Here is a 20,987-nt window from a genome sequence, read left to right on the forward strand (position 1 = left end):
CGCGCTTTTGGGGGAGCCCCGGGGTGACATTTGAGGAGGCACTGAACCAAGGCGGGAGCCCAGGGACGGAGGGCTGGGCGTCGCATCCGCATCCCGCGCCTCTCCCGGCCCCGGGCCCAGGCCACTGGGCAAGGGAGGGAAGCCAGAGAGGGACCTGCCACGCTGGGACTGTCCTGCTCAGGCCTGGGGGACCTCGGTATTCTGTGACCCCCGCGGCCGAATTGAGCAGTCCCAGCCCTGGTGGTGTAGCTGGGTCATCTACTAATGGGAGAACTCTTCCCGCAAAGGGAGCTAGGACTCTCCGAGCGTCCGTGCAGCGCGGCCCGCCTGCAGCAGGGGGACAGGTGGCCACATTGACCGCTGCAGCGGTCTTCCCCAGAAGCATTTGGCCCGCGAGTCTCAGGACGTCCTTGGATGGGGGGATGGCTGTGTCACGGGGGTGGTAGCCTAACACGGCGTCCTTTAGAGCAGTAGACCGAATAAAGTATTAGCGTGATGATGCGTTGTCATCCTCTCCCACAGAAATTTCAGACCACAGCATGCTTGGGGTGGGGGGATGGCGGCAGAATAATTTAGGAAACAGTCGCACTACACTGCTTTTGCCAGAATCTATTTATTTTTCGAACACTCGCAAATTACAGTTCTGATACTTTGCTTATTGCAAATTATTGTTCTCTCTGCACTTCACAGCATAATGTAGCAGGGAAATTTTGTTTCCTTTTTAAAAATTTTCCAAGTATGACAGCAGAGTTTTACCATGAAAGAAGGCTATTTAACTCTCTGCTGATTAATTTGTTTCGTGCCATTAAGAAACTAGCTCTTAAAGTGATCTAGTACTGAGTTCCGGTAAAATATTTAAAAGAACAGTTACTGGTAAAAGCCAGTGCTTTCAATGGGCATTTGACCAACCTGACAAGTTTATGTAAATAGTGGTCATTTGGCTCCTTCCTCACTTCTTCTTTGTCTCAAATAATTGTCCTGTATTATTTAGTTGGTATTCTTAATTTGATGCCTACTATAATACCTACATATGTACATATATCTACATTATATGTAATATATATATATATATATAATATTTTTTTCAAAGTTGTTTAGCTGGCCAGTTAACTAAAACCTGCATTTATGCTTTGATTCTGACTTCTATCTCTCTAGTCTAAAGCGAGTAGCTTTCAGTTCAATTTTAGCTTGAATCTTTTTTAATGACTTAACCTGGTTTGAGCTGCCAAAATACAGTTCTGCAAAAAACATGCATTGTTTATCTTTTGATCACCCAGGGCAAGTTTCACTTTGTCTTATATAAATGCTTCTAAAGTAATCCTGAATCATAAGAAAAAGTCTGCATAACTGGATTTGGTTAACATATAGAATACAGTCATCTCTATCATCTTCTCAGCTTGAGAAAGGCCATTAAGACATGTGCCGACTAACTGTTGGTTGATTTTTTTTTTTCCCAAGCCATCATCAAGAATTGCCTAAACAATGCCTGCAGGGACCAGGCAAGTTGAGGGGGTTCAGGGAGAGCAGACCAGAGTGTATACCCAGGACAAGAGGACAGCCAGTATCTACCAAGCAGGATGAAAGTCTAGTGCCGTCAGATCTTCAGAATCTTTTTGAAAAAGCTGGTAGTCTAGATTTTCAGCAAAATCTTCCAGATTGTAAATGGCGGCAACTGCAATAACTCAGAAAGTGTGATGCGGGCCAAATCAAGCATGATATTTGTTCTCAAATTTATACAGCCTTTGTCCCATATGGAAGTGGGGAAGATACAAAGTGGCTTCAAGTGGTTTGGAAAAGAATGGAATTGAAGTATGAGTTTATTTTTGTGAAAAAAGTAAAATCCATGCATAGTTTTTTCATAATATACTTTTTTTTTTTTAAGAGAGATTTTTGCTGTAGGGCGCCTGCACTCTCCAGAGAGACAGAGAGAGACAGGAAGTGAGAAATCATCTCCCAGAGGGAATGACAACTCCACAATCCATTCTCCTCTTGGGATCTTGGGCACAAAGGCACACACTCCCAGCATGAGTTTAAAGCCACTTTGAAGTCCAGGAGTCAACTACAGTCAACTACGTGGTAGTCCAGTAATATAACCATTCTGCCATCCTCTGGTCCCCCATAATGTACATTTTCTATTTTTCCTTGTGTTTTGATCATTTTGTAGGCTTCCTTTTTTAGGAGCCAGTCTGACTGTTGAAAATACTTGCCCTTTCTTTTAGACTCTTAATTATCACTGTCCATGTAGCCTAGCAATCTTCTTTATCTGCTGCAGATTGTTCCTGTTCCCACAGGTTCTGTTGCTCAAAAGATATATTTCTACATTGTTGGAAAAGGAAATGATCAGCTTTGTAATATCACAATCAATTGTTCGGTGTGTAACATGAATGACAAGAGCCTTCAAAAGTTGGGCTCTGTTGGGACCAGCAGTTAGCGTAATGTCACTGGACTCCCACGTAGTCGACAGGTTCGCGTCCCAGGCCTGGTGGCTTAAAACTCACGTTGGGCGCGCGTGTGTGCGTGCCCAAGATCCCGAGAGGAGAATGGAAGAGAAGGGATTGCGGCGTGACCATCCTCCCTGGGGGGTGATGTCTCGCTTTCTGTCTCTCTGTCTGTCTGGTGAGCGCAGGCGCCCTATAGCAAGAACCTCTCCAAAAAAAAAAGAAAAGGAAAAAAAGTTGGGCTCTGTTTACTGGACTGTATATGGCCTGATCTCAATGTGTAAGCTAAGATACAAATTGAGAAGATTCCCTTCCTTACAGAATGATGTATAAAAGCTGATCAATAAAATTGCTCCTTAGGAAACACCTATGAAAAAATGTTTCAGAGATAGATAAAAGAGATCCTGTGTGACATAGAGAAAATGGGAATGGCTTAGCAAGGTGTTTTCCCCCTTTGGTCATAAGGAAAGAAGTTGCTAACCCGCTCCCTGTGAAAGGCAGATAATAGATTTGCTGAATAAGTGCTTCAATCACAAGGTGATTCCCAGGAGTTATTCCAGTCAGATTGTTCCACGTTGTAATTATGACTCAAAAGTAATTGCTTACCTTCTCAGGAAAGAATACAGTAGATTAGAACTGTCATAAGGAAGCTTATAGAGATGTTTAAATAATTGCCTTACATTATTCATTAAATTTGCATATTTAATCCTACTTTCACAAGCCCAATAACATCTCCAAACTTTCTTCCTTTTTCTCTACTAACAATATTAGTTTTCTCCCATAGGAGAAAAGGCTTTGATCATGCTCCCACATCTGGTTCTTGAAATTCGTTTCTACTTCTAAATAGTGGCTCAACTGCCATCTCTTCGTGTTACCTTCCTCAAACCTTCAGTCAAAATTTCTTCCAATAGCATGTTTTTTAAAGAATCTTTTTATTTTTTAACTTTATTTATTTATTCATTTATTTTAATTTGACCAGAGGTCAGGGGAGAGAAAGTGAGAAAGCAAGCTGCCAGGTCCAGACTCGAACCACAGTCAGCCATCTGGGAGTCCAGTGCTCTTAACCACCATTCCACCTGCTGGCCCCCCTTTAGCATTTTTTAATGCCTCTATTAATAGCTCTTATCACCTTCTCCCTGGTATTACACAGCTGACTCTTGAATAGCATGGGTTTAAACTGTACAGGTCCACTTATACATAGATATTCTTCTTGTTCTCTTTTTTTCCCTTTCTTTTTTGCCAGAGAGAGAGAGAAAGAGAGGACAGTGAGAAACACAGGAGAAAGCACCCTACCCTCCATGGGGAATGGTCATACCTCAACCCCTTATCCCCAATTTCTTCATCCTGTTGGGATTTGGGGCTTTCACGCATACATGCCTGGTGTGATTTTTTTTTTTTTTGAGAGACTTTTGCTATAGGGCATGTGTGCTCGCTGGAGAGACAGAGTGAAACAGAGACAGAAGGTATGAAATCACCGAGCAGGGGAGATGGCCACACTGTAATCCTGTCTCCATTCTCCCCTCAGGATTTTGGGCATGCATGCCCATGCACCCAGTGTGAGTGTCAAGCCCCTGGGTCTGAGACTCGAATCATGGTTGACCATGTGGAAGTCCAGAGCCTTAACCACTACACCACTTGATGGCCTCCCCCTTGAGAGATTCTTAAGCTGATAGGTCTAGGACTTGAACCACATAGTCAGCCATGTGATGTTTGGTTACTTCACCAGGCTCATGGAGCTGGCCTCATGTATTTTAAAAAATAAATATTGGAAAATACATACAGTATTATAAATGTATTTTCTCTTAGAATTTTTTAAAATAATGTTTTTTTTTCCCTCTAGCTTTCTTTATTGTTAGAATACAGTTAAAGTGTTCATTGACTGGTTATGTTATCATTAAGGTCAATAGTAGACTAACGTGAAGTCTGGGGCTTTGGGGAGTCACGAGTTATACATGACTGTGTAGGGAGTCAGGCCTAACCGCTTTTGTTGTTCAGGGGTCAATCGTAATTCTATATCTGCTGTACTTAAGAGCAGGGACCATCTTGTCATATTGACCAAGAGGTTTAAATTAATAGAAAGATGAACAAGACTTGGGCTGACTTCATGACATGATGGTTAAAGCAACCAGATCCCATGTGGCTGGCCCCATGATTTGAATCCTGGACCAGGCGGCTTGAGAAACATGCTGGACATATGCATATGTGCCCCAAATCCTTATAGGATGAAGAGATGGAGGAGAAGAGATTGCAGCATGACCACACTTCATGGGGGGGTGTTTTATCTCTCCCTCTTTCTCTGTCTTGCTTCAGTGAGTGCATGTACCCTCCGACAAAATATTTTTTAAAAGATGAGTAAGACTCAGAGCATATTCAGGGAGCACTTTATACATGTTTTTTGAATAGATTTTTTTTTAAATTTGCTACAGGACAGATTTGCTAGTTTGCTGGCCAGAGAGAAACAGAGCGAGAGAGAGAGAAAGCAACCCCCCCATCAGGAGGGATGGGTACCACCATCCCATCTCCTCTGTTCTCTCAGGATTTGGGGTACACATGCAAAATCCCATTCCCGGCATTTTTTTTTTCATTATGCCAGGTCTAGGACATGAACTACTCAGTCAGCCATGTGGAAGCCAGCTGCTCTAAACACTATGCTACCATCTGGCCCCAATGAAGAGATTTGATTTCTCCTTAATAGATCATTTAAATTTTAATTCTGGTTTTCTTTCCTCCCTTGCCATATTTTAAAAATTTCTGACTTGGGTGTGTTTGGTTACTTAATTTCTTCTATTTTAGTAGTAGACCTGCAATTTTAAAATATGTTCATTTCTTTTTTTTTTTTTTTGGAGAGTTTTTTGCTATAGGGCACGTGTGCTCGCCAGACAGAGAGACAGACGGAGAGACAGAGAGCGAGAAATCACCCCCCAGGGGGGATGGTCATGCCGCAATCCCTCCTCCTCCATTCTCCTCTCGGGATCTTGGGCACGCACGCACATGCGCCTGGTGTGAGTTTTAAGCCACCGGGTCCAGGACACGAACCGCGGTTGACTATGTGGGAGTCCAGCGACATAGCCATTACGCTAACTGCTGGTCCCCTAGAATATGTTCATTTCTTCATCGAGTTGTCAAAAAGTTCATCTTGGGGTGCCGGCAGGTGGCATGGTGGTTAAGGGTGCTGGACTCCCACATGGCTCACCACTATTCAAGTCTCGGACCTGGTGGCTTGCTTTCTTACTTTTTCTCTTTCTTTCTCTCTCTCACTCCGTCCCTCTCTGGTCAAATTAAAATAAGTAAATAAATAAAGTTAAATAAATCAATTCTTTAAAAACTAAAAAGTTAATCTTGGAATCCTGTGCATATATTTTGTACTAACGGGGAATTCAGCACGTTCAATAGAAAACATTGTCACATGGCCACTCAGATTGTAGAGTAGGACTTCTTGGAAAGGGAATTAGTGTAACAGGCTTTAAGGAGGAGCCATTTCTCTATAAGACAAAAGTTTCAGCCTAAACAGTCAACTTCCTTCTTTAATCGGTAACGCTCCCCTCCCCCCCATTAAGTTGAATGTTTTTAAAATGGCTTGGACTGTGTTGTGACTTGAAATGTGTCAGGTACTGTGTTGAGGACTTTTCCAGCATTATCTCATTTAATCATTTAATCCTATAACTCTGTGATATAGGTAGTACCGGGTAAGCTCCTTTATGGCTCCTTTATGCGGGTGATTAGACTGCGGCTGAGGATTGTGTCCAAGGTCGCAGAGTAACTGGTGAACTAGGATTCAAGTCCAGCTTTGTTGCACTCTGTGAAGGGGAGAGGGGAAAATGGGGAATGTCACCTCCTCACATGTCTATCAAGTGTCAGTTCTAATTATGGTCACAAAGAAAGGAATCTCCACCAAGGAAAAGATACATACAAACTGGTTTCACAATATATATGAAAATGTTGCCTTTGAATTTGTACTGCAGGTTATGATCATCTTGTGACTCAGATTGAGCGGGTCCTGGGCAGGGCTCAGGTGTGTCACCATGGGTAATGGTTGCATAATCATTTTGTTCCATAAGAAGAATGACTAGAACTGTATTTCCTTGCTTGTTTTGGCAGGAAACATCACCTTGGCCTCAGTTGTCTCATCATACTTAGAGATTTCCTAAGGCGTGTGGATGATTTCCTCCTTCTTCTTTCCTTTCTTTTATTTATTTATTCAAGACATGTTTATTAAGCACCCAGTATGGATCAGGGACTAATGAACAGTAAATTTCGTAAAACTAATTTGAGTCCTAGCTGGAATGAGGCCACTCTTGGGATAACTAGAGTTGTGCTTCTTTTATTATTTGCTTTTGCCCCCATACATTGGCTTCTTTTCTGTCCTTCACATTACACACGTGACATGAGCACATTCTTTTCTGAGAGCTGCCACCTACTCTTGTCCTCTTGTCTTTTACAGTCCTAAATGTTTTGGGACCAGCAGATGGTGTAGTGGTTAAGGCATTGGACTCTCATGTGACTGACCATGATTTGAGTCTGGGATCAGGTGGCTTCCAGGATGAGAAGAATGAAGAAGGGATCACCTAGTGGCCATCCTCCCCTAGGGGGTGATTTCTCTCTTTCTGTCTCTCTGTCTCTCTGACAAGCGCATGTGCCCTATAGCAAAAATGTTTGTTTGTTTAAAAAAGCTTTAATTTTGACATCCTTAAGGGGCAACAGCTATTTTTTCTTCCCCAAAGCACCTGGCATGTGGTAGGTCCTCATTATATGAACTGACATTGGCAATAAGGTGCCTAACAGGGCTCAAATATGTTGTCCAAAATTTAAGGATTAGAATGGGAAGATAAAACTTGGAGAGTCTTGGAAAAAAGTCAAATTCAGCAAATACAGCTATATATGGTATATGCATAGGCTATTTAGTGAGAGTTCATTTTAAAGAAAAAAGCAATGTCATTTGTTATGTTTACTTTGGAGGCTTGTTGGAAGATGCCATTAGGTCTTTTCTGAGCAAATTTGCAATGTAACATATCTGTGGTGAGCACTTTTTTATTTTCAGTTGTTCACATTTATGTCATATCATGGTGTTCTCAAGAAGGAATTTATATTCCTGAATAATGTCTTATCACATATTAAAGTTTAGTGTGCCATAAACAGTAGGCTAGTGGGGAAATCACGTGGTGAGGAAGATGAATGTGCACACTTATGATGGCTTGGCTGAATTAGTCATAGGATGACAGTTCCTGAGTAAGGAGAGCATTTCACCTCTCCGTGACTTCCTTAGACAGAACATGCATGATGCATCATTTCAAAAGGTTATTTTAAAACATTTTTATATTTTATAAAATAATTTGCCTGGTTCCTTTAGGTTTGAATGATCCTCCTTCCTTCAAATCTGGAATCATTTCATAATTTAGATATAAAAGTAAATTATAGAGCTGGCGACTTCTAATTCTGATTCTACCATTTATTGGTAATATATTGAGTTGGCAGAAAAGTCATGATGTGTTTTCCTATGCAAAAATGTGTCATGATTTTTCCAACAACTCAAAAATTATATATTCTGTATCCAAAATGCAAGGGACCAGAAGTGGCTTAGATTTTGGAATAGTTGCATATCCATAATCAGATGCCTTGGGGATGGTACCCAAGTCTAAATACAAAAAAAGAAAATTCTTTCATGTTTCATATATACCTTCTATACATAGCCTGAAAGTATTGCAATTTTATGCTTTTTTTTTTCTTTGCTGCATTTTGACTGCAGTCTGGTACATGAGGTCAGCTGTGGTGTCAGGTTTGTGCTCAAAGTTTTTGATTTTGGAGGATTTTGCATTTTCAGCTTAGGAATGTTCAATTTCTAGTAATAAGAATCATAATCTAGTGTAACAATAGCAGCAGCAGCAGTAGTAACATGTTTTGGGTGTATACTATTTATCTACATTGCTGAATTAACTTTTTTTCTGCCTTTCATTGCCCTTCCACCTGAATAAAATCTGGAATTTAGAGGAGGACCAGCAGGCGACCTGGATGATAAGGCTGCTGGGTCGTATATATTGGACTCTGCAGTTCGAGTCCTAGGCATGACAACTTGAAAATCACTCTGTGCATGTGCATGCTTGCCCAAGATCCTGAGAGAATGGAAGAGAATGGATTACAGCATGGCCATCCTCCCTAGGGGGGTGATTTCTCACTTTCCCTCCCTGACTCTGTATCTCTCTCTCTCTGATGAGTGTATGCACCCTTTAACAAGAAAAAAGAAAAAGAATCTGGAATTGAGATAGGATTTGGGCTTAGGGATCAGTGTATCATCAGTATATAACTGATTATTTCTTTTTTTAAAAAAAGATTTATTTTATTTTATTTATTATTTTAATTTGACCAAAGAGAGACAGAGAGGGAAAGCAAGAAAGCAAGCTGCCAGGTCCAGGACTTGAACCACAGTCAGCCATGTGGGAGTCCAGTGCCTTAACCACCATGCCACTGGCCAGCCCCTATAACTGATGATTTCTAATCCTAATTCTATCACCCATTGGAGGGTTGGAGATGGTAGTAGTAATATGGGGGAACGTCTTTCAAAAGTTCATAGAAAATGCATATTATGAAGAAACTATATATGCATGGATTTCAAAACTTTTTTTGTATTAAGTTAAACTTGTACTTTTATTTTCCTGCAGACTTCTTGAAGTCCCCTCATCATAGTAACAGAAACAATAGCGGTAGTAGCATCAACCATAGTGATAGCGTATTTTGGATACGTACTGTGGGCCTGACCTGCCTCAATGTTCATCATAAATTATTTTACTTGATTCTTTTGTAGATAGATAAATCAGGTTCAGAGACATTCCAGTCAGAGGGTTGACATGGACAGGGCTGGGGCCTGACCACCTCCAGCTCTGTGTGCCTGTGGAGTCCATGCTCTTTGCTCTATGTTACACCAACATGAAGTTCTCATTGCCTTTCTAACTCACCCAAAATCCTGAGAATGGATCTCTTTCAGCTCATAGCCTAAAGTAGCAACCACTAACTGCTGGACATCTCTTTGGTATGAGCAACACTTCAGATAGACATTATCTAAAGTGAGATTTGCAATCTCATGATCCCTTTCTGTCCTGCAACTCCTGCTCCTACCTTAACCCTTGTCTTGTAAACACTGTCATGCTAACCTGTAACCTGTCACTACGGTGTGTTCCTTTTTTCTGCTTGTACCTGACTAAAATCTGTCTCTCCACTTGCACTTCACTTCTGTCGAACTTCGTGGCTGTTGCCCTCCTGGCGTTGCCTTCCATTTGTCTCACTCGGATCACCACAGACACATGGTCTTGCTTCCCTGGCCGTCCCTCTCTCTAACCATTCTTAGCAGTAGCTAGCCTGGTTTCCCCTTCATCCACTTGAACACCGTGTACACATGTACTCACTTCTGTTCAACTTGAATAATTTTAGAAATTAGTTCTCCTGAGAGCCCTTTTCTGACTCCCACAAGTCTGGCTTAGTTGTCCTTTCTCCTCTTTATAGCTCTGCCAGCCCTAATGGATGATTTTAAACCATGATTAGTGGATTGGCTCTATGGCCTGGTGGTTAAAGTGTCTGGATCCCAACTGGCTGGCTGAGTGTCCATTTGGAGTCCTGGACCCAGCAGCTTGAGAAATATGCCTGGCTTGTGTGCGTGCATGTCCAAAATCCTAAAACGGAGAGATAGAAGAGAAAGGATTATATGACCATTCTCCATGGGGATCGCTTTCTCTTCTCCCTCTCTCTCTGTCTCTTCATCTCTCTCTGGAGAGTGCACACACCCTTTGTCAAAAAAAAAAAAACCATGATTGGTATGAGTATGCTGTTGAACTAGAAAGGCACTGAACTGCTCTTCGGTAAACCTGGAATTTAGTCCTGTTTGTCAGTATTGTCAATTCATGAAGACCTCTATAACAGGTCTTTATGTCCATGTTTATATTGCGTCTTGGCTCTTCCCTTGTGAAATATGATAGCATTACCCTAAGACTATGGTTTCAATTGGTGTTGTGCTTTGGTTTCCACCTTGGAACGCCATTGTTAACCTCTTTATTGGAAGAGTTTAAATCTGGCAACTGAAGTAAATGTAAACTCGAAAGTAGAGCATGATCGCAAGGCTCAATGAGATATGTCTTTAACCTTTTTTTTCCCAGCTTCTGAAGGGTCCTAGACCTGCAGGAACACACTTTGAAATCTCAGAGCCAAAGGACCTAGCATATCTTTTAGCTCCCATAGACTCATTGAGTCTTAAATATTCTTTTTAATTTCTTCTCTTAATTTTTTTGGGGGGAGTAGAGGGCACATACACTCTCCAGAGAGAGAGAATGAGAAAGTAAAAAAGTACCCCCCCATGGGGGATGGTTACACCACAATCCCCTCTCCATCTCTCCCTTTTTCTGGGGTTTCTGGGCACTCACACATGTGTAATCAGCATATTTATCAAGCTGTTGGGTCTGGGATTGAAACCATGCAGTTGGCCATGTGGGATTCAGCTGCCTTAATTAACCACCACACCATGGGCTGGCCCTGATTTCTTTGTTTGAAGAGAGTTATTGGCCAGCCCTGTGACCTAGTGGTTGAGGGAGCAACATCCCACATGGCCAGCTGTACCGTGTGAGTCCCAGCCCCAGTGAGAGAAACATGCCAGGCACATGTATGTGCATTCTTCAGATCCGAACAGGAGGGAGAAGTGGAGAAGGGATTGCAGTGTGACCATGCCTCACTAGGGGGGGCTTTCTCCTTCTTTCCCTGTCTGTCTCTCTGGTCTATCTAGTGAGTGTATGCATCCACTGGCAAATTAAAAAATAAAAAATAAAAAGACGGCATTCTGTATGGTTGTGCCTTAGAAGTTTTAATCGATCATTAACTCTAGTGAATTTCAAACTTGAAAAAAGAGGGAAAAAAATAAGGATTATCTGTATTCTTTGACGTCTTTCCCTTGCATCAAGTGATGTTTAAACAAATGGCCATGCTAGACATTTTCTTTTGTTTTTGCAGAGGTTTTCGCTATAGGGCATGTGCGCTCGCCAGAAAGACAGAGAGAGACAGAGAGACAGAGAGACAGAAAACGAGAAATCACCCCCCAAGGGGGATGGCCATGCTGCAATCCCTTCTCCTCCATTCTCCTCTCGGGATCTTGGGCATGCACGCACATGTGCCTGGCATGAGTTTAAGCTGCTGGGGCCGGGACTGGAACCATGGTCAACTGCATGGGAGTCCAGCTTCATAGCCATTACGCCAACAGCTGGTCCCAATGCTAGACATTTTCTAAAGCAGACTATGAATATATAGCTATAATCAACAGTGCTATCTTTAATTGACAATGGTTTTTGAAGTCTACTTAAAATAAAGTGACTAGCCTTCTTGCTGCTGGGCAACGGGTCCTCATGTGGAGTTAGTTACCCTCCATCATAGAGCCCTATGCAAACATCATTAGCCGTCTTTATACACTTGTCCATCTGCAGACAAATGGGCAGCCAGAAGGCTTCATTACGTGTTTTTATGTGAAGCTAGATATGAGGAAAAATGTAGTCTAGAACTTCACTGTCCAATACAATAGTCACTAGCCATGTGTAGCTACTGATCACTTTAGTGTACTAGTCTGAACTGAGATAGACGGTAAGTGTAAAATATATACTAGATTTTAAATACTTAGCATTAAAAAAAAAGATATTAATTTTTTCAGGCTTATTTTATTTATGATTGTGTGGGTCCATGAACAAATTAGAAAGAAAGTGAGAGAGAGAAAGAAAAAGAAGTACCCTCAACAGGGTCTCATCAGACTACAATCTCCTTCCCCCCAACCCTCCAGCTAGTCAAGATCATATTTTAGGTAGACCATGCCTGGGCTCCGAACCTGTGCTTGCTTGGCTGTGTGACTTCTTTTTTTTTATTTTTATTTTTTGAGAGGTTTTCACTATAGGGTGCGGGCGCTCGCCAGACAGACAGAGAGAGACATAGAGACAGAAAGCGAGAAATCACCCCCCAGGGGGGATGGTCACGCCGCAATCTCTTCTCCTCCATTCTCCTCGGGATCTTGGGCAAACACGCACACGTGCCCGGCGTGAGTTTTAAGCCACCGGGTCCGGGACGCAAACCGCGGTCAACTATGTGGGAGTCCAGCGACATAGCCATTACACTAACTACTAACTGCTGGTTCCCTGTGACTTCTTTTTTTTGGAGAGGTTTTCGCTATAGGGCGCGTGTGCTCACCAGACAGAGAGAGACATAGCGACAGAAAGCGAGAAATCACCCCCCAGGGGGGATGGTCACGCCGCAATCTCTTCTCCTCCATTCTCCTCTCGGGATCTTGGGCAAACACGCACACGTGCCCGGCGTGAGTTTTAAGCCACCGGGTCCGGGACGCAAACCGCGGTCAACTACGTGGGAGTCCAGCAACATAGCCATTACGCTAACTGCTGGTCCCCCTCCCTGTGGCTTCTAACACTGCAGTGGAGTACACTACCAACTAGCTGGGTTATACATATATATTTTATATTTATCACATGTCAGAATAATAATTTATAAATATTGAGTCATCAGAGAAATAATAGAAATGACACATTTCTACATAGAAAAGTACATCATGACTTTTCTGATGACCCAATATATTGGATTGAATGAGTGTGTTGTTAAAATTAATTCCACTTGTTTCTTTTTTACTTTTTAAAAAATATAATTTGCCAGAGGGTGTGTGTGCTCACCAGAGAGAGACAGAGAGAGAAGCACTACCATCTCTAAATACTACCATCCCTGTTTAGGCTGTAGTCTCTTCTCTGTCTCTCCCTTCTTTCAGGATTTTGGGCATTAATATGCCCAGTGTGTTTTTCAAGCTGATGGGGCCAGAATTTGAACTGTGCAGTCAGCCATGTGGGATCTGGCTCTCTTAACCACTAGGCCACAACTCTGGCCCCTTTTTACTTTTTTAGGTTTTTTTCATGGGGAAACTTTTAAAAATTTTTATTTAATTTTATTCATCATCATCATTATTATTTAATTTGACTAGAGAAAGACAGAGAAAGAGACAGAGAGTGGGGAAGTGAGAAAGCAAGCCACTAGGTCTGGGACTCAAACCGTGGTTGGCCATGTGGGAGTCCAGCATGCCTTATCCACCATGCCACCTGCCTGCCCCTTGAGAAAACTTAAAACTGTACCTATGCACTTGTCGTTTGCATTATATTGGGTCATCTGAAAAATCATGACGTACTTTTTTACGCAAACGTGTGTCATGACTTTTCTCACGACCCAATATTTCTATTGGGCAGTGCTACATTATGAACTTTGCAAGTTCCTGGGACCAGCAGATGGCGTAATGGTTACATCTCTGGACTCCCATGTAGTCGACTGCAGTTAGAGCCCAGGACCCAGTGGCTTAACACGCACACTGGGCATGTGTGCATGCATGCCCAAGATCCCAAGAGGAGATCAAAAGTCTGGAGAACAGGGGATTGTGGCATGGCCATCCTCCCGGGGATTGATTTCTCCCTTTCTGTCTTCTCTAGCAAGAGTTTGCACCCTATAGCAAGTCACTCCCCCCAATAAAAAGAACTTTGCAAGTTCCAAAAATATTAAACCTAAGAAGTATCCCAGTTTTAGAAATAGTGCACAGGGTCAAATCCGAAATGCCTAAAAGTAGTGTCAATCTTCTCCTAATGTTCACATCTGTAACAGTGGAGGGAGAGTCAGGCCCTATCCTGGTAGGTCGAAATGCTGTATGATTGGATGGCTTCATGCTCTACTACTAATACAGCAATATAATTTCCCCAAATCCTCCCCTTTTCAATGCCTGTTCCAAAAGCCTATGAATCCATTTTAGTGTGAGGTCCCTGACTTTTAACTTTATAACACTTCTAGTTAAAATGAGGAAGATATGAAAGTGAGATCCCACTCCATATATAGCCTCATAGGTCTGCTGTTGAGGTCTTCATGAATCCAGCCAAAAAAAACGATGCCTTGTTTCTTATCCCAGAGTCCTTTCAGGCTTTGAGAGTAGCAGGGGATTAATAGTGATATGAATAACAATATTATAATGAGATTTTTTATTAGAGTTTTTTGGTCATGTAACCATTTTTCATTTTGTTTGATTTTTTTTCCCTAATCAGTATGTGGAATAGACTGTATTTTTCCAGATGTTCGACAACTATTGATTGAGTACCAACTCTGTACCAGGCACTATTCTGGTCACTAGGGATACCTAAGCAAGTAAAATAGGACAAATGGAGGTCACATCCTAGAGACATACCCTAATGCTGAGTTATATATAAATCACAGATATGTTCCATGGAGTTCTGCCAAGTGCCTTCGATTTATGATGTGTCAAGTTGACCTTTGACTTGCGAGATATTTTATCCCCTCAATGGACTTCAGAATTTGCCCTCCTGCATTCGTGTTTATTATTTCCTCCAGAAAATGAGTTGCGTGCAATGGGGGAGGAAGGGAGGCAACAAGTCTCAGTGTATTTTCTTATTACTTTGTCTTGGTCCACGTTGAGCAGTTAATTATCAGCTACAGGGAACCTAGGCATAAAAAGACTTTCCTAACAAAATAGAAATGACTTTACTACCGCAATGACAGTGATTTTGGAAGTTAATTTCACTTAAAATGTGCATCTTTACTCTGAAAGCGTAAGTGCTTGGTACTCAAGTATAGGTACTACCTATACTTGAACAACAGTATGTATGAAAAAAATGTGAAGTTTTAAAACGTGTTGTAGTTGAATCAGAATTGTGGAGGATTGGGCCAGCTTGGTGGTCCAACAATAACATATAGCTCAAACACACTGGATCCATATGAGAAGGTCACAGTTTTGGTTCCTCAGTTGATCTGTACACACCAGGTATGTGCACACATGATCCTAGCTGGCTAGGAAGGCTAGTGGGTGGGGACTGCCGGAAGAGACCTGTTGAGGGTGCTTGTCTGTCTGTCTCTCTCTGTCTCTCTTTGTCTCTCTTTGTCTGTCCCTCTCATAAAAATAAACAAAAACTTTTTTAAAGATGTGGAGGTTTATATAGCACTTCTTTGTTAGTGTTCATTAATTGGTTTTAGTGTTTTATTTCATGGGTCAGCAATTTATGCTATATATGTCACAAGGAACAACTTAGCTGGATAGAGCTAGTATCTTTCCCCCTCCCTCCCTGCCAAGAGAGCTTTATTTCTCTCGTACAAGAGCTGGATGCATGGCTGAACTTCCCTTCCAAGGAATTCACACAGTATGTATCTATGACACTTTCTGTCTCCACATCCAAGATGAATGAAGAATACAGCCTTAGGCCACTGTTATTAGCATTGTATCAGCTCTCTTTTATTATTCTGGGTTTTCCTGTTCTCTGGAAGAGATCCATAATATTAATTGGTACATTTATTAACTTTACTATAGCCAGAGAACCATTTTGTTTTTTCAAGGACTAAGCAATTGCCTCTTTTATTTTTTAATTAGTCAATTAGGGAACATGGGCTGGTTGCAGGGTTGGAGGGTGGGAGTGAGAAAGCATCACCCCTTCTTCTCTCAAGTCTTTGGGCATGCACGCATATGCACCCGGTATGTTTTCTTTTTAAATTATTTATTTAAAATTATTCATTTTTATTATTTTCTAATTTGACCAGAGAGAAAGAGAGAGAAGGAAAGTGAGAAAGTGAACTGCCAGTTCCAGGATTCAAACCACAGTCAGCCACGTGGGAGTCCAGTGCCTTAACCACCATGCCACCTGTCACCCTCTGCCCCTTGGCATGTTTTTCTTCTTCTTTTTTTAACAATTATTTATTTAACTTTATTCATTCATTTATTATTTTTAAATTATTTTATTTTACTTTATTTATCCATTTATTTATCTTAATTTGACCAGAGAGGAGCAGAGAGAGAGAGACTGAGAAAGCAAACTGCCAGTTTTGGGACTCAAACCATGTTCAGCCATGTGGGAGTCCAGCGACTTTAGCCACCACACCACTTCCCACCCCCCCATTAATTTATTTTTAATTCACCAGAGAGAGAGACACACACAGAAACAGAGAGAGAAAAAAAGTGAGAAAGCAAGCTACCTGGTTCAGGATTCAAACTGTGATTTGCCATGTGGGAGTGTCTAACACCTTAACCACCATGCCACTCTCTGGTCCCCCCTTGGCATGTTTTTCAAGCAGCCAAGGCCAGGACTCAAACTCAGCCATGTGAGATCCAGCCGCCTTAACCACCACACCACCTGGCTGGCCCAGCAATTACATCTTAAATTTAGCTTTGTCTTTATTAGGTTTCTTTTTATCTAAAGAGAAATTATGTCTGATGCTGCCTTATAACTCTTAGGATTTCTTCTGAAGAGACCATCGAACATCTTGTGTGGCATCTCATCTGATTGGACTTTTTTTGTCAGTGAATATGAACTTCAGTTGCTGAATAACATTAATATCTACCTGCATTTTTACACTAATATTGCGTATGTTTTTCAGGTTTTCAATTCAAAAACAGCTGAACTACTTAGTCATCATCAAGTGGAAATAAAACAGGAGTTTCCGAGAGAAGGGTATGATTCCTTATTTATTTATTTATTTATGAAATATTTATTTAAAAATTTTTGGAGAGGTTTTTGCTATAGTGTGTACGCTCACCAGAAAGACAGAGAAACAGAGAGACAGGAAGCAAGAAATCACCCCCAGGGGGGATGGCCTCGCCGTAATCCCTTCTCTTCCATTCTCCTCTTGGGATCTTGGGCACGCACGCACACGCACCCAGCATGAGTTTAAACCACTGGGTCTGGGACTCAAACCTCAGCCGACTACATGGGAGTTCAGTGACATAGCCATTATGCTAACTGCTGGTCCCAAATATTTATTTAATTTTATTTATTCATTCATTTATTTTAATTCGACCAGAGAGAGAGAGACACGGCGGGGGGAAGGGGAGTGAAAAAGCAAGCCACCAGGGCCAGGACTTGAACTGTGTGGTTGGCCATGAGGGAGTATCCAGCACCTTAACCACCACACCACCTGCTAGGCCCCTTATTCTTATTTTAATACATAAAGACATTATGTGAATTAGACTATTTCCACATACCTGTGCTGTGGATTCTAAAAGTAAACTTGACTAGATATTCTGCTGAGAAACCTTCATTGGTACTAGACAAGAGAAGGAGCAATAACTGGGTAGCTCAGCAAAAAACATGTGAGTATTTGATTGCTTAGGAATGTTGTAACAAGAAAAAAAATGACAAAGTAATATAGCAGAAGGATAGTAAGTATCAAAAATCCTATATTAACTTTGGAGTCATTTATTACAGTTCTGTGTCCCTTTGTTGCCAAAATGCTGCTTTGCTTAAGTGTAAGCTTTTCTGTTTTTAAGTAAAGATATCTGTTTTTTCATATAAATATTTTTAATTTTTAAAAGAATTATTTATTTAGGAGCCTCCCATATGGCCAACTGTGGTTTGAGTCCTAGAACTGGTGGCTTGCTTTCTCACTTTCTCTCTCTCTCTCTCTCTCTCTCTCATTCTGTCTCTCTCTGGTCAAAATAAATAAATAAATAAAGTTAAATAAAATAATTAGTTTTAAACTTTATTTATTATTAATTTGTCATAGGGCACATGTGTAAGAGAGAGAGGGAAAGTGAGACATCAAGCCTCCAGTTTCAGGTCTTGAACCACAGTTAGCTATATTCAAGTCCAGTGCCTTAACCACCATGTCACTTGCTAGACCAGGATATCTGTTTTTTTAAAGTGTCCACATATCTTATCATCCAATATTAACATCTCTCTTTTGTGGAGTAGTGTTCAGACGTAGAATGACTGAGCACAGGCCTGATCCCAGTGCTGTTAGGAAAGAGATACCTGGGTCGTGGAGAGATGAAAATGATAAATACTTGGAAAGGAACTGAATTTTTGAAAAAAAGACAACTTAGAGACAGAATTCAAAGTTCAGGAAAGGGAAACCTTTACTGAGGCCTAAGGGAGGCAGAGGAGAAAGACAATTAGAATCCCATTGCTACTTCCAAACCTAAGGTAGAATAGTTGGAGTTTGTGTCATGTCTCCTTTGGGGCTTCCTCAGTTTACCATATATTTCTCTCAGGTTTCTTATGCATCTTATGGCTTATTAGTTTATATCCTTCTGAGGCCCTGGTACCTTATCAAAACTGCACGGGATCAAGTCTGCAAATTTGGACCAATCACTTGTCTACCTAAAAAGAGTGAAGTCTACTTATTTTACTTTTCAGAATTCCTTTTGCTTTCAAATATATAATTTCAAAGAATGATAAATGTGTTTCAGTCTACCTAGAAATAGCTAATGACCAATGAAACAGGCAGATAGAATAGTTACCAAAATTTATCAAACTCACAAGGTATAAAAAATTGAAAAGGGGCCAACAGGTGGCATGGTGGTTAAGGTGCTGGATTCCCACATGACTGACTACAGTTTGAGAACTGAACCTGGCAGCTTGAAAATCATGCCGTGTGTGTGCACGCACACGCTCATGCCCAAACTCCCAGGAGAAAAATGGAGGAGGGGGATTGCAGCACAGTTATCCCCCCAGAGGATGATTTTTCACTTTCCCTCTCTCTGTCTCTCTCTCCTGGTAGCTCATGCACTGTACAGCAAAAACTTTAAAAAAAAAAAAGAATGAAAGAAAGAATTTCTCTTCTTATTAGACTAGAAAAAAATAACTTAAAAAATATATAATATTTACTGTCTATGACTTGCTACAGTGGCCTCTTTAAAAATTACTGTGTGAAGAATGGTAAAAATGTGAGAGAAATAAGCTTTTCTTTAAGTCATATCTTTAAAATGTGAGATATATTTCACTTTGCTTATCTGATTTTGTTTAATTTATGCACCTCCTACACCTTCGTAAGTTAATATTTCTTTAAAAATAAGTTACAGTTGTGTTGCTTTCTTGTAGACTAACCAACTACATTCTTTTGTTCAAAGATGGGTGGAACAAGACCCTAAGGAAATTCTGCAGTCTGTCTATGAGTGCATAGAGAAAACGTGTGAGAAACTTGGACAGCTCAATATTGATATTTCCAACATAAAAGGTATTTTAATAGAATATTTTACTCATGTGGTATGACTCTCTCAATCAAAATTCCTTGATTCATTCTTTCAGCTCATAAACTTGAAGATACCACAACAAAGAGGAAGATGAAATCTCTCTGCTCTTGGAGCTTTTATTTTGATGGGGATGAGACAAACAATAAGAGCAGGCAAATACAAGCTAATTTTAGATAGTAAGATTCCATGCAGAAAATGAAAACCAAGTGATGAGGTGGGCATACCTAGAAGGGCTTACTTTAAAGTGGCCAGGAAACACCACTCTGAGAAGGTGACACTTTTTAAAAGATATTTGCTATCAGGTATGTGCACTTGTCTTAGAGAGAGATAGTGAGAGAATGAGAAAGCATCCCCTGGAGGGTTGGCCATGCTGCAATCTCTTCTCCTCTATGCTTCTCTCGAGATTTTGGGAACGCACATGCATGTACTTGGCATTTTTTTAAGGAATTATTTATTTAATTTTAATTTTAATTCATTATTATTTTTAAATTTAATCAGAGAGAGACAGAAAGTGAGAAAGCAAGCCACCAGGTCCAGGACTCGAACCATGGTCAGCCATGTGTGAATCCAGTGCTTTAACCACCACGCCACTTGTCAGCCCCCATCTGTTAGGTTTTTTAAGCCACTGGTTCCTGCACTCAAACCCTGCAGTCAGCCATGTAGGATCCAGCTGCCTTAACTACCCTGCCACCACCTGGCACGAGAAGGTAACACTTATGCTGATTATGTCAAAGGCTGAAAGGGGCCAACCATGGAACTATCTGTGAGAAGAATATTTAAGCATAAGGAAAGAGCACATGCAAAAGGCCCTGAAGTGGGAATAAGCTGGGAACATTCCTAGATCGGAAAGCAGGCCAGCATGTCAAAGGCAGAGTAAACAGTGGTTGAGGGGTAAGGGCGTGTGTGTAGGGGGTTTTGGTAAGACCTGAAATTGGGGAAGGGGTAGGGCCTTGTCAGCCATGGTTAGGACTATGGATGTTATTCTTAACATCACAGGAAACCATGAGAAGGTTTCCAGCAAGTCAGCAGGGGATGACTTGCAGATTAAAGACAACTTCCTTACTGCTCTGTGGTGACCACACAGGGTACACAGGGAGCCAGTGTGGAAGTTGCTATGGAAATCCTGGGGGAGAATGGTGGCTTGATCCACAGTGGTAGTAACAAAGATAGGGAGAAAGGGCCAGAACTTGCTGATGGATTTGGATGGCAGAACAATAGAGAGAGCAGTGGGGGGAGGGGGGAGAGAGACGGTTCAAAGATAATGCTTGGGGGCCAGATCCATGGCCTAGTGGTTAAGGGAACCAGATCTCACATGCCTGACCACATGGTTTGAATCCCAGCCCTGGCAACTCGAGAAATATGCTGAGCACGTGTGTGTGCATATCAACAACCTAACAGGAAGGAGAAATTGAGGAGAAGGGATTGCAATGTGGCCATTCCCTGTGGGGAGGGGGTTTTCTCTCTCTCTACTCATCTGCCATTTCACTCTCCGGTAAGTGAATATGCCCTCTGGCAATTAAAAAAAATGATGCTTA

At 41.4% G+C, this 20,987-nt stretch overlaps 1 protein-coding gene across 1 annotated transcript in view; it reads left to right on the forward strand.

Moving 5' to 3' along the window:
* Positions 1-264: 264 nt before the first annotated feature.
* Positions 265-20,987, forward strand: part of GK (glycerol kinase) — a 98,486-nt gene continuing 77,763 nt past the window's right edge. The window contains exons 1-7 of the mRNA XM_014591575.2: positions 265-344; positions 1,459-1,658; positions 2,292-2,371; positions 6,162-6,291; positions 9,092-9,172; positions 16,717-16,933; positions 19,330-19,436. Coding sequence (XP_014447061.1) covers positions 265-344; positions 1,459-1,658; positions 2,292-2,371; positions 6,162-6,291; positions 9,092-9,172; positions 16,717-16,933; positions 19,330-19,436 — 895 coding nt within the window. The remainder of the gene's footprint in view (positions 345-1,458; positions 1,659-2,291; positions 2,372-6,161; positions 6,292-9,091; positions 9,173-16,716; positions 16,934-19,329; positions 19,437-20,987) is intronic.

This window comes from Tupaia chinensis, unplaced genomic scaffold (genome assembly GCF_000334495.1).
Source record: "Tupaia chinensis unplaced genomic scaffold, TupChi_1.0 Scaffold000600_1, whole genome shotgun sequence".
NCBI classification, from domain to species: Eukaryota; Metazoa; Chordata; class Mammalia; order Scandentia; family Tupaiidae; genus Tupaia; species Tupaia belangeri.